General features: G+C 50.2%; 1 protein-coding gene across 3 annotated transcripts in view; it reads right to left on the reverse strand.

The window, feature by feature from the left end:
- Positions 1-1,345: 1,345 nt before the first annotated feature.
- KIF13B (kinesin family member 13B) overlaps positions 1,346-14,371 on the reverse strand; it is a 181,148-nt gene continuing 168,122 nt past the window's right edge. For all 3 annotated transcript variants that reach the window (XM_058670086.1, XM_058670084.1, XM_058670085.1), the window contains 3 exons: positions 6,353-6,415; positions 2,957-3,809; positions 1,346-1,823 (listed from right to left, as the gene is read on the reverse strand). In XM_058670086.1, the coding sequence (XP_058526069.1) occupies positions 1,558-1,823; positions 2,957-3,809; positions 6,353-6,415 (1,182 nt within the window). In that variant the 3' untranslated portion in view covers positions 1,346-1,557. The remainder of the gene's footprint in view (positions 1,824-2,956; positions 3,810-6,352; positions 6,416-14,371) is intronic.

A 14,371-nucleotide genomic window follows, 5' to 3' on the forward strand; every position in this document is an offset into this window, starting at 1 on the left:
TCTAAAACTGCTCTCCATGCCTGGGCTAGGATGTGTGGCCAGTGAGGGCCTATGGGTGGCTGACACTGCTCTGGAAGGGGCTGGTGCGGAGCCCCCCACCAGCAGACGCGCCGACCGGGGAAAACACTGGCAAAATCCCACCTCAGACATCCCGGAGCACGTCTGCACTGTGAAGGAGGTGGAGTGGAAAAGCAGGTGCCTCCCCTGGCGTTCTGAGCCTAGCCAGCAGCAGTCAGGGGTCTCCCTGGCAGGACCTTCCCACCTGGCTGCTGCGACAGCACCCCCAGAGAAACGCCTGCCTCCCAGGCCAGGGGGACCAACTGGAACCCCTGCCACGGGCTGTAATGTCCTTTGACTGCCCCAGGCCAGCACCTTGGGAGTACCGGGATGGATGACTGAATCTGAGCAGGGTTGCAGGGGCCACAGTGCTTGGAGTCACCACTCTGCTGAGGGGTGCTGCATCCCCCCAAGGGACTCCACATCCCAAGAGAACCAGAGGTAAGCTCCAGCATCAGGCTGCCCCAGGGACCTGAGGCCCCAGCCTCAGGGCTGAGGGACAGCCAGCAACAGGGCCCTGGTGAGGTTGTCTCCTGCCCTGCCCTTCATCTGCCCATGCATTCACAGACCCTGGCCCCCAGCCAAGGAGCCTGCATGGAGGTTCTGAATGGAGGTGCACAATGCTCCCCACAGGCCGTGGCCCCAGGTACAGCAGAGAGAGCACAAGGCGAGACACCCTGAGGACCTCAGGCCCAGTAACCTCCACCAAGGGAGGTGTGGGCTAACTGCTCCCCAAGGAGAAGGGCCAGTCATGCCCAGGCACACAGCGATTGTGGATCGCGAATAATTTCTGATTGGGCAAAAATAAATATCAATAAATATGTCCCAAGCATTCTGTTAAGGGGAAGCAACAGCAAACAGAGCAGACTCTGCAGGCGTAACGACACCACTACACCCTCAGGGAGACCACAGGAACTCTGCAGAAGCAGGCAGGAGTGTGGGCGCTGGTCGCAGCCCTGCCCCAGGGCCCTTCCAGGGACACTGTCAGGTGGTGGCGCATGAAGGACAAGAGCAGCCACCAGGTGGTGGACTAGGCATCAGCCCCCCGGGCAGAAGGAGGAAGTCATGTGTGGGCCGGAAAGGCACTGGTTAGGATTATTGCTTAAATTAAGACACTAACGGGGTAATCAGACTACCAGACTACAAAACAGGAAAGAGTCATCACAGCCCCAGTAGGGAAGCCCCAGATACAGGCCAGTGGGGAGATGGCCCAGCAGGAGCCATGGGTCAGTTAGGGCTCCTGACCCCAGTCTCACAACCCCTGGGACTCCCAGAACCTTCCAACTGTACCCAAAGAGGTGTACAAGGCAGTGCGGGGCAAGGCAGAGAAGGAAGGGGACGAGAATGGAGAATTCCAGGGAGGTTGGGGAGGGCACCAGCCCCAAAAGTGCAAAAAGCCTTCACTACCCTGCGGCACCAGCCGGCCCCACCTCCTGGGGGCCATCACTGGCAGGGCTCCAGGGCCGGCTGCCCAGCTCCCATCCATGGGGAGGCCATGGCTCAGCTGGCCCAGGATTTCCGGTTCTCGGGGTTCTTGTGACTCCGGTCAGCCTTGGCCAAGGCAGCCGTCAGCAAGGCCAGGTTGGTGGCAGAGCCAGAAAGCGTGGCACTCCGGCGGGCCTCGGGGGCACCCTGTGACCGCAGTCCCACACTGCGCCGCCGCACGGTGCTCGGGACCCTGCGGACCCGGCTGGGCCTCACCAGCAGACCGTAACCAGGGTTGCACTTGAAGTACTGCTTCCCTCCAATGGAGCCATCATTCTTTCCTGTGGGGAAGAAGAAGGAAACGTGTCCTGTGTCACCGCCTCCCTGAAGATGCCACATTCCCCAGAATGCTACCTCTGTGCCACCACTCTAAACCCTGCACGGGCAGCTCAGGACCAGATCACCAGTGAGACCAGCACACACAGGGTGAATGTCCCCCAGGGAGGCAAGCAGTGGTCACCAGGAAGGGCCAGTCCCTTGATCCTGTGACATTGTGGTTAACACTCTAGCCCTGGGGACAAAACTGCTGAGGCCCAGCGGCAGAGCAAAGCAGAGCTGACCCCTGCTCTTCCCCACCTGGAGGCACTGACCATTCTCCATCCCAGTGGTCAAAACGCAGACCTAGGCTGGGTGTGGCCTTGGGGAAATGATTCTTTTTCTGGAAACTACTCCAGATAAATTAGCCAAAGTGTCCGTGATGGAGTCAGACACCATGCTGACACCAACAGGAAATACTCTGAAGTGAAGGGGACTTGGGTGGGTGGGGATTACGCGACACCCTCGCCACAGGGAGACAAGAAGCAGGATGATCTCCTGGCTCCACCTGCTAGTACCACATGCACCTGCCCTGAGAGCCCAGCCCAGCCTCGGGCCTGACCCCCGAGGTGGCTGGGGCCTGGCTGGCTGCCCACCAGACCCCGGCCCAGCTCCACCCTGTCCCAGTCATTGCTACCTTTGCTTCCCGGGACGTTGTTTAAGGACTCCTCCACACCATCGTCTGCACCTGCCTCATTGTGCTATCTTTATATCACTTACTACTCTCAAAGTTTTTGTTTACTTAGTCATTTTTCCACTGTAAAGTAAGTAACATTTTGGGACTTGGTTTAATCATTAAGATATTCCCAGAACCTACAAGAGTGCCTGGAACACAGTGAGCGCCAAGTTTATATTTGTTGGATGGATCTCATTATTTGCTAAGCCCCTCTTTATTCTTAAAATGTATGGTAGCTTTCAATGACTATCTTGGGTGTCTGACCAATTTGGGTGTTAAGCAAGGAAATACTTACCCAAGGAAAATCCTAACTGTAATACAAGCTCGGAACCAGCACATGAAAAGCCCAAGACACACCACCCAGGGTGCGCGTAACCTCCCACCAAAGCAGGTGAGGCAGCCGGGCGGCTGTCCTGCACTTACCCGATGGTAGGTCAAGTTCCACGCCAATCCACGTGCCCTCCTGGAAGTCGGTTGGCCCAATGTAGCGCACGATGCCCATTTTGTTGGTGCCCACTGTAACGTATTCCCCCTCCTTGAGCCACTCGGGGACTTCAATGGCTTCCTCAGAATCTGAGGCCATGTCTGGCTTGGCCAGGGCCTGTGCCACCCCTCCGGGTGCTCCCATGGCCAGCATGTCCTCCTCGGCTCTGGAGGAACTCCCGGAGTCGCCACCAAGCATGCAGGTGAAGGACTTCAGTTCAGAGGTCCGCACCTTGTGGATTCGGAAGGGAGAGGAGGGAGCCTGGGGCGGGAGGTCCGGAGGCAGTTGAGGTCTGGAGGCCTCGAGCTCAGAGCTGGGGGTGATCTCGGCCTGGGCCTGGGCCTCGGGTCTTGTTGACTCCAACGCGGCTGCTGGCTCCAGCACAGCTATGGTGCTGGGCTGAGCATTGGGCCCTGCAGCAGCCGGGTGCCACTGGGGGTCACAGGGAGCAGCGGGCAGGGGTGGGAGCTCAGCCTCCGGGGTGGCAGCACAAAGGGGCACGGATGGGGAACCAGGCGTGTGGCCACTGGCTGGGCCCACGGTATCAAGGCCTGGGCCGAGTGCATCAGACAGTGTGGCAGTGGAGACACTGTGCGAGAAGTAGCCACTGGAGGCCTCGCTCACAGGGCTGGGAGGCCCGTCCTGTCCTTCCGGGGCCTGGGTGGTGATGGCAGTGGGGGCAGGTGGCAGTGAGGACACTTTTACTGGTCTGTCACAGATCTTCATGGCAGGGGCCATCATGGGCGCCATCACTTCGGCAGACACACTGGGGCCGGGGATTTCTCGCTGCACCTGCTGAGTGAAAAGATAAAGCACACGGGTTGGGAATGTCAGGTGGGGCATTACTTCCCAAAGAATCCCAAAGCAGGTGTGTGGGTGTGGGAACTCGCCAGCTCTGACGGGGTACCCTTGTGGTTCTGGAGCAGCACCAAATGGCCCACTCTCCTTACACAAAATGGGGCCATGTCCCTAGCTAGGGAGGGCACTGAGCAACGCCACCTCGCTCCCTGCCCCTCCCACAAGCTGATAAAGCAAATTCAGCCACTTGCCACCATGCCCTGGCTACTGGGGGGTGGATGGGGAAGGGACACACCCCGTTACCCCCATCCTGCAGCCAGAGAGCCTGCAACTTGGCTCTCTTGGAGCCACATTCCCTGCCTCCGACCTCACAAGGAGACTGAGAGAATGGCTCAAGAGGCCAGAAGTGCACTTTTCTTCAGCAAAATCGAAGGGATGATGTCATCGGAGGCTCTGAAATGCCTCTGCAGCTCAGGCACCACCAGGAACAGAGCAGCCTGGAGGCCAGGGCCAGGAGGGGCACTTCTGGCAGGTGGGCAAGGAAGGGGGCAGCTGGTCTGGCTCCTGAGGAAGATAGGCCCCAGGCCAGGGGTCAGGGCGTCACTGGCCATGACAGACAAGCCAGGAGGAGCCGCTGAGGGAGGAGGGGCAAGCAGCGCCCTGGCTGGCCGCTCCCTCTCACGTCACCCTGTCTGGGTCGCTGAGGCAGAGGACACAGACACACAGAGACACAGAGACACACACACAGAGCCCACATCTCATGGGGGATGACAACAGCCACTTGTCCAGATCCTGCCATTTCTAAGGTGTCTGTGACTTAAGCCGGTAGAAGCTGGCGTTATCTTCTATTTGCCTGTCGCAGGCATGGGGACAGAGGCAGCAGGAATGGGGCAAGAGGTGGGTGGGGCGGAGAGGGCCCGTATTCTGAGAAAGAAATATGTTTTCCGATATTTACGGAAAAGTTATTTATATTACAGGAATGGTCATCTTCCATTTGAAATACAGGATTTATTTGAACTGGGAAACAGCTGAGATCTATAAGTCTCTTACAGTTACTTGGCTTAACACATCACTTTGATAAATCATGAATTTTCCTGTGAATTGTCATTTATATTCCTGTTTCCAGAGGCCCTTTTCTCCCCACAAGGCAGACTTTCCGGGGATGAAATTAACAGCCCCTCCTGAGATTAACAGCCCATTTTTGTGATGGATCTCGGGGCTGCAGAATTTACTCAATCCAATAGATCAATAACTGTCACCTGCATAAATACTCTAAAAGATTAGGCAATCCTTCAATCATTTTTCTTTTGCAACTTGCACATGTTTTATTTATCCTTTTTCTAGTTTAGTTTTCACATCACCGACCATGCAGAGAAGGATGCATGGATAACAGGGCAACAATGGAGGCTCAGACCAGCGGCAGTGGGCCTGAAACGGTTCCCAGTCCATCCTCACCTAACAGGTGGGACCAGAACCAGCTGTGAAAAGTGAGTCAAGGGAGGCCCAGAGTGGTGGCCTTGTAGGCCTGCCTTAGATTCATGGACACTGGCCAGCTTGCGTGACTCCCTGGGGCAGCCTGGGCAGGAATTAGTGTCTGATTCACATTCCAGGCTCCCCGGTGGTGAACGGGCAGATGAGGGGCCAGATCTGCAGCAGCAGCACACAGTCTAAGGGCCAACAGCACACAGCTCAGCACCTGCCGGGCCCAGCACCTTCTTCCTGAGATGCACCGGGGCTGCCATCCCCGAGTTACAGGCCAGGCCAGCCAAGCGTGTACGTAAAAGGTCCGGGCTTGCAGACCAGGCTCCTTGGTGAAATCAGGCAGCCGCAAGGGCCCTGGTGAGAGAGCTCCCAGCCGGGGGCTCCGCCCTGCTTCAGGAAATGACCCACAGCACCATGGAGGCTGTGCAGTACAGGGGAGCCCACACTCACCAGCTCAGTGAAAGCACCTCTGAGAAAGGGGAAGTCACAGAGGTCTCAATTCTCTTCCAAACCTGGGTCTTTCCCATTTTTTTTTTGAAGGGGGGAGATGTGCCATTGTTTTAATAAATAAAATTTCCCATGAAACTAGAGCATTTCCTAAGAGGATGAAGGCACAGTAGGGGAAAATAAATTTGCTATTCAGAAGATGAGGAGCACTGCTGATCTGTGGGAGATCATAAGAGGCTATTTTCTCCACAGCTTAGCATTAGTCTTTTCACGCTGATATCATGAATCGGAATGAAATGTAAAACTGAGAATTAAGCAAACACTTAGAAGGAGGAGATTGTTCTGTTTATAGAAATCTCCGCTGCCTAGCAGTGGGCTATTAAAACAGCAGACGACATCAGCAGTCAAGCACCTAAAGGTTTAGCAATCATATGATTAACAGGTTGAAAATAGAAAAGTGTAACAAGGAAAATACAAAGGGGGAAGAAAGTGACCTATATTGTTGGTAATTATCCAAATGGGACTGCTGGAAGAGAAAACCTGGGCTGTTGGAGGAAACAGTTTCAGCGTCACGGCCACCCACTCGATGCGGGGCCCGGCTGACTCACCTGCTCTGGCCTGGCTGCCCGGACGTCCGGGAAAGCAGGCTGCACCATGATTCGGGGCACGGGCTGAGAAGACAAGGGCATGAGTGAGGAACTGAGCGATGGGCAGAACAGGGACCACCGAAGGCAGCTTTCACTGGACAGAAAACTGAGCAGGCAGCAGCCCTCGACAGGGGCTACATTGCGCAGCGCTATGGCACTCCAACACATGACTGCCTCGTGGGCCTGCGTGTGCTAGGAGCTATCCACAGTACAGAGTAGTAAGACAGCAGTCAAGGGCTTACCCCCAACCAGGGAGACAAGGCACACACTGCCACAACAGTGCACAAATGCGCTTACACCCCGCTCCCCACCAGGGCCATTCAGACAAGTGCTGTGAGACTTCACATGAACAAGTGGAATGGATAGGATAGAATAGGCAAGGTCTGGGAAGACTTGAGATACGATGAGGAGGCTACACCAAGTCCTAATGGCCAGGAAGCAGCCATGGCAACACATAGTCACAGGAGGACAACAGGAAGAAAGCCAGTCTGGTGGCAGCCAAACCTGGAGCACAGGACAGAGCATGGCAGCGGGCTAGGGGGCTGGATGTATGAAAGTAATCTAATTAGGGACTAATAACGAGGGCTCCTCCACCCCTCCCTAAGCACACAGCAGAAGATGGCTGCCGATGGGAAAGACTGATCTAGTGCTGGGATGCAGATTGATGGAAGAAATATTTCAAGTCCAAGGAGGCGAGTCAGTAATGAGATTCCAGGAACAGAGCAGGTGTGAGGTGATAAGAGCCTGAATTAATGGGTATAAGCAACAGCGCGGGAAAGGACTCTGTTACTTTATGGACATATCATTTGAGGAACATATTTTAAAAAGCAGCAAAAAATAATGAGAGCCATGATAAGGCAAAGACAGAAGGAGAGAAGGGATCAAAAAGTCATTTTGTAACTGCTAAGCTAAAAAATGGCAGTGGGACATAAAAGCAGATGAGCAGACGTGGCTGTCTGCAAGAAACCAAGGGTCCCCTTTCCATCCTGAACCATCCACCCACCTCTGGCCACACTAGGTCTCTCTTCCTCTGCATGCCTAGCTCCAAAGAGCTTCATCCTGGCAGAAGAGGCGCAGGACTGACTTCCCCCAATCCTGGCTGCTGCCCTCACAGAATTTTAACCGCCTTCACAGAGTCCACAGCTTTCAACTTCCTTTCTTCTGGTCCTGAGTAACCCTGTTGCCCGGGTCTCTATGCGCAGCTAGGCACTGAAGTTCCCATGTGGTCAGGACTTGGCAGTCGGAGTCTGCCCACTAAGTATGGGCTGCTGAAGTCCCCACTTCCACCAGGGAGCCCACGCCCCTGCCAGAAGGGAGACAAGCCCACCTGGAACACACGGGCTCATTTAGCCGGCTGTTCATCTGAATCCACGAGCATGGAGTGCCTCGCTTTTAGCAAAGCGTAATATTGCAGACTTCACTTATGCCTGAGAGGCCCATACTAGAAGCGAATGGTAACAGGATTTAAACAAAGAAAGGTACAGGGAGGTGACTGTGCAGATAACTGTAAGGAATAAAGACTTAAAAAGATGGCGGGAGCACAGGAACCAACTAAAGGTACATACACCTGACCCTGGACCAGGTAGAGCCAGGATGGAAGGTATGTGAGACGGAGGACACACTGGAAGCAGCAAAGCCACTGAGTGTGAACAGGGCCTGACCGGCACGGGCTTCCAGCTCCCACCTCACTTCCCTGGCCAGGAGAGAGGAAGCCCTTGGGCCCCACCATTCCTCAGCCCTCCCCTCTCCTGCCCTCCTGACAGCAGCCCTGTGAACTAAGAACAGGTTCCCTTCTCCCAGCCAGGCGTGGAGTATGGGGGGCTGCCGGCTTCACTTCCATTTTCTTCCTGTATCTGAAACTCCCCCCAGACATGGGAGGGCACAAAAAGTACGTTTCTTCAGGTGGTAGAAGCAAGCCAAGGTTTGTCAAGGTCAAACTTTAAAATACTCATATTGCTCAGATCTTATTCAAAACAAGAAGGGAATAACTGCACTGAGGTGAAATTAACCCCTTCAAAATATAGATACAGACCCTCCAAGAATGAAAAGGTAACTGCATAAGATGAAACATTCTAAAATATGACTTGGGGCCCCGTGCAATAGCCTAGTAGTGGCTTGCACGTGCGGAGACCCATGTGAACAGTGATTCATGTCTTAACAGATGTGTACCAGCTGCTCCACTTCCCATCGAGCTCCACACTTATGACCTGGGAAAGCAGTAGAGGACAGCCCGAAGCCTTGGGACCTAGTACCCATGTGGAAGACCCAGAAGAAGCTCCTGGCTCCTGGCTTCAGAATGTCTCAGCTCCAGCCACTGCAGTCATTCAGGGAGTGAATCTGCAGATGTAAGGTCTCTCTCTTCTTTCTATAAATTAACCTTTCCAATAAAAATAAACAAAAAGCTTAAAATTTCAGGCGTTGGGGCCAGTGTCCTTGTGCAGTACGCTAAGCCTCCACCAGTGCCAGTGCCGACATTCCATAGGAGTGCCAGTTTATTTAAAAATAATAATAATAGGACCCAGCGCAGTAGCCTAGTGGCTAAAGTCCTCACCTTGCACGCACCAGGATCCCATATGGGCACTGGTTCATATTCCAGCAGTTTCCACTTCCCATCCAGCTCCCTGCTTGTGGCCTAAGAAAGCAGCAGATGTTGGCCCACCTCCTTGGGACCCTGCACACACATGGGAGATCTGGAGGAGACTCCTACATCCTGGCTTCAGATCAGCTCAGCTCTGTTGTGGCCACTTGGGGAGTGAATTCAGATGGAAGATCTTCCTCTCTGTTTCTCCTCACTGTATATCTTTCTGATGTAATTAAGTAAATCTTTAAAAAATAATACATTTTTAAATTTTAAAATGACCCTATTTGTGCCCTTCAAGATACAGTGCAGAAGCACAATTTTTGTTAATGATGTGATGTGACTATAAAACTTGGGCAGGTGCCTAAGATATGCTGGTGGGAGTAACTTCAGGGAGCACACTGCAGCACCGGCTCTGCCTTGCCAGAATTTTACCAGGTCTTAACAGATAAGGTACCATGTCAAGTGTAGCCAGTGGGTAACACAAAAGGCAGGCGGGCTCAGGCTTGGCTCTCGGCCTCCTGACAAGCTGCTCTGGGGGAGGAACATGCAAGCCAGTAACTACAAAAAGGAAGGGCGCACTAGGTATCACTATGCAAACTCCCTAAGCAAAGGACTTCAGGGGAGGAAATGATCCCCAACAGAATGGGTCTGGAAAACTGTCACAAGGGTGACTTGGGAATGAGGCTGGCCTTGAGGAACATGACAAAGGCAGGATGGTAACCTGGATTACCAGTTCCCTCTGCTGCTGGAAAAGCTACTACATCTCCCAGACCTCAGCAAAGACAGACTCCTCTAGATTTACCAGCACTGGGCAGAGAAGAGAGGCTGGGGGCATATGGAGGTGGCGCTGTGAGCTCATCACAGCTTATGCCCCGAATGATGACAGAACCATGTTTTGACGAGCCAGTTCTGAGCCACTGGACATCCTAATATGAGCAAGATCAACTAAGAAGCTGCAGGGCCAGTCTTTGGTGTAGCAGTGAAGTTGACACTTGGGACATCCATATTCTGTATGGGAAATGCCAGGGTCCCAGTGTCAATTACACTCCCGAGTCCAGCTTCCTGCTAATCACAGCCCTGCAAGGCGGCAGGTGATGCCCCAAGTACTTGGGGCCCTGCCGCCCATATGGCAGACCTAGAGCATGTTCCTAACACCTAGTTTCACTACAGTGGGCATTTAGGGTCTGTGTCTCTCCCTACCAAATAAACATTTTCAAAAGAGAAGTTCTTTTAACTGTTACATGGAAGGATAAGAGCCTGAATTTGGGTGTTAGGAGAAAATGATCTAGAAAAGAAATTCAGAGAGATAAAGGAGACAATTTGGCTACAGATATCTGGAGAGAATGGGGAAACAGAAGATGATGCCCAGAAAGCCAGATGACAGGGAAGAGGGTATTTGCCAAAGATGATGTGTGTGTGTGTGTGTGTGTGTGTGTGCGCCCCCATGTAGGCTCATGCATATGCAGATAGGGGCTGGGGGTACTGAGCATGCTATATTTGGCAATGGTATGTGATGAATTCAGCAATGTTTTTAAGGGTACCAAATAAATCTATAAAACACACTGAAATCTTAACTGTGCCATTTGTCCTTCACACATAATGGCTCAAGTTTCCAAATGTGTATTGTTTGCATTTTAATGCATGCTTACATATCCCCTGTGCAGGCAGTCGCCTCCTATTTCAGGAGCTCAAAACATCTCAGATCATAAGTTCATTAATCCTTACGACACATCTGGTAACTATTAATAAAAATGACTGCAAAGTATTTTGCAGCTATAAATATTAAGGAGAAGTCCCACGAGGCAAGTAAATATAATTATTGACATTTCACAGGGCAGAATCTGAGGTTCAGAGAGCACTTCCCTAGCAGTGAAATGCATTCTGGTTGCTCAAAGTTAAGACCAGCGACAGGAAAGGACCAGGTGCTCTGGGGCCAGGGGAACCTGCAGTCCTGCCGCTTGCTCTGAAACCCAACATGAGTAGGTTCTAGGCAACAGAAAAACTCAGTGCAACAGCAATGGCCACTTGTCAGTTCCCATCTAAATTTACCTTGCTGTTCATTACAGTACTTATTTTTTAGGGGGGAAGACACACACAAAGAAAGAATGAGAGAGCAAGAGGGAGAAAAGGAGAGGAAGAGAGTGAGGAGGGAGAGGAAATGCAGGAGGGAGAGAAGGAGAGAGAAGACGAGAAGGTAGGAGGAGGAGGAAGAGAAAGGAAGGAGAGGGAGCCACAGTAAAGCCGGCATTTCTGTCCTTCTGGTAGCCATGCCTTGCGTTTTAAGAGAGCCCCGAATTCTAACTGACACATCAGAACTTCAGTGGTGTAAACGCAACTGCCTCTGCAATTGTACGTTTGGAAGATTTTGACTAAGCAGCATCACTCAAGAGGCTAACAGGTGGACACTGGCTGGTCCTCCACACACACACACGGTGACCCTCGTAGCACATCACAGCGTGGGAGTATCAAGCACAAGAAGGTGATTTCAGATTTCTGACCAGTATTAAAACCCCTAAGTGAGTCTTTTACATGCACTTCCTTAGTCTTCTAATTGGATTCTCCTCAACTCCATCTTCCAGGCCACAGCCAGCAGGAGCTTTCAGAAATACAAACATGACCATGGTGCCGTCTGTTTCGAAGGCTGTCCAAGATTCCCTGACACTCCCAATCTTTTGAAAAGGGAATGTAGAAGGGAAGAGAATGTAGCCCCTCCTTCAAATATTTTCCTGATTTACTCACTAACAAATATTATCACTTGGTTATTTCTAATCAAATGTAGCTGAAACCTCTTACGATGACATCTGTGCATTTCACGCTGTTTTCAGAATAGAAATCTCAGTTATGGCACTCAGCTACTTCCATACCTTAGACAGAGTGCTTAGCCTGCCTTGCCCTTGTTTCCTCAACAAGGATGCTACCATCTGACATGCAGCTATGGACACAAGTGGCAGCTGACACCTCACATGTGGCTACTGTGACTGAGGAAGTCATTTTGCACTCCACTGAACTGTAATTCATGAAACTCAAAAACTGAAGTTGCCTATGTACATGGGGGACAACTGGGGCATGTGAGTCAACTTTTCCAACACCTGATTCTATATACTCTAAACACAGACTATTCTCAAGGAAAACCAGTGATGTGCTAGAAACATAAAACTGATACCTGATCTTCAGGTATCTGTACAGAACAAAAGTGTTACTATCATAATAGCTTTTCTATTGATTACAGGATTGATGGAACAATGTTTTTAATAGAGTAGGATAAAGAGATTACTAGAATTTGCCTGAATGTTTTGAATTTCTTGACTGTAGTTACTAGAACATTTTAAATCACATGCAGGGCTCACATTCAGTTCGCACTGGACAGTGTTGGTGAGCTCAGGACTGGTGTGGAAAGAACACGCATGAAGACCCTGGCATGCAGCCAGACTCTCAGTACACTCAAAGTACACTGCTGAGCATCACAGCAAGTCTAGGTGTGCTCTTCAAAGGTTTCCCAGTTGGCAGACTACATTTTACAACTAGCACTATACAGAGCTGAGCTTGAAATTCAAAACTCACTATCACACTTACCAGACTCCCAAAATTTAGGATGCAAAACTAAATCCATTTTCTTTCAAAGAACTGAAGCCTTGATTAATGGACAAGTATGTACCTACTGCAGTTTACAGATCCCATAAAGCACTGGAGACACAGTGTGAGCAAAACCAGTCCCTTCACTCACCAATAGGAACCCAGGGGCTGAGGCCTGATATTCCACTTTCATTACGTAAAACTACATAAATGGCCATTTTGCCTATCAATAACTTGTTTTATTAGTTGGCTAATTTTTTTTTACTTTATGCTATACCATACAGTCTTACTAGATGATATATTCATTAGCCTAATCTATTACATAACCAGAATTTTAAGTATTAACTACCATGTCTGAAGTTATTAAAAATCGATATGGCATCTGGTCTTAAGGTGTAGACAGTTTACATTTAAACCTTCTGTGCTAGGGCGGGCCTTGTGGTGCAGGGGGTTGGAACCCTCGAACCCTGGATCAGAATGCTTTGTAGGCTTCCCATCCAGTGCTCCAACTGCCCCATGAGCCAGCAAGTGGTGACCCAAGTACTTCAGCCTGGCCCAGCCCTGCCTCTTAGTGGACACATGGAGATTTAACCAGTAGCCGGGAGTTTCTCTCACTCTCTCCCTACCTCATCTCTCAATTTGCCTTTCAAATAAATACTAAAAAAAAAAAAGCAAACCCTACATTATCACTACACAAAGAAAGTTTGCTCACGTAAAAACCTTCCAAACAGAGCCTGAATCAAACCTGTCAGTATGTCCTATGAACTAATAAACGGCTCTTAAGTTCATGATGATCAACACAAATCAAAAAGATAATTCATCATGTGGAAATTGTGTAGAATTCAAAATCTACATTGTAAATAAAGTTTTATTGGAACACAACCAGACTCATTCGTTTAATATTATCTACTGTTACTTCTGACAAACAGTGTGAATTGCAAAGCTCAGTATGTTTGCCATCAGGCCCCTTAAAAAGCTAACATCTCTACTACAGCCTTTAATAAAAACACTTGTCAACTCCTGGTTAGAGAAGAATCACACAGAAGTGTATAGTGCCCATTCCTGAAAAATAACTATCTTACAGGTCTCTTCAACTACATTTTATTCTGCCTCTCTCTTTTTCTCTGGAGGAAAATTCAAACTCATTTTTCAGAGCAGTGACTAAACCTAATTCTGACAACATCTTTGTCAATTTGATCTCTCTCAGAATGTTAGTAAATCACTGATATGTGTCTAGGTCAAAATTAGGCAGCAATATACCATGATCTTAGAAAACTAAAGCTGGGATAACAAGTCAGGGAATTCGGTCCAGGTATTTAATTGTAGTACCTAAATTTCATCTCCACTCTAACTCTTGACTCTAGTATGCTGATAATAGATTTGGGGAAGTACAATGATGACCAATTATTGGGTTTCTGCAACTCACACGGGAGACGCAGCTTGAATCCCCTCCTCTCGGCATGCACAGGTCCAGTCCCAGCTGTTGCTGGCATTTCAGAATGAACTAGCAGAGAGCAGCTCTATTTTCCTGTCTATCAAACAATTTTAAGAGAGATAAGAGTCTCTTAACAGTAGCTAAAAGTGCCTAAGAATTCATCAACCAAAGAAGTTGAAATCAGACGCTCTGAATTTTAAAAAAAAAAAAAGTCTGCTCCACAAGGTCACAATGCCTGCGCAAATTCCCCTTTGTTTATTCCAGAACTAGTGAAGGCAGCAGACAATGCATATTTATCATGGGCAGTATTAAGTTACAGGGAAAACAGTCGTAGACAACCTGAGTGAGCAAAGTAAAGGTATACTTTCTCATTCTACTTGGTTAGGATGAT

The sequence above is a fragment of the Ochotona princeps genome, chromosome 11, assembly GCF_030435755.1.
Source record: "Ochotona princeps isolate mOchPri1 chromosome 11, mOchPri1.hap1, whole genome shotgun sequence".
In the NCBI taxonomy this organism is placed as follows: Eukaryota; Metazoa; Chordata; class Mammalia; order Lagomorpha; family Ochotonidae; genus Ochotona; species Ochotona princeps.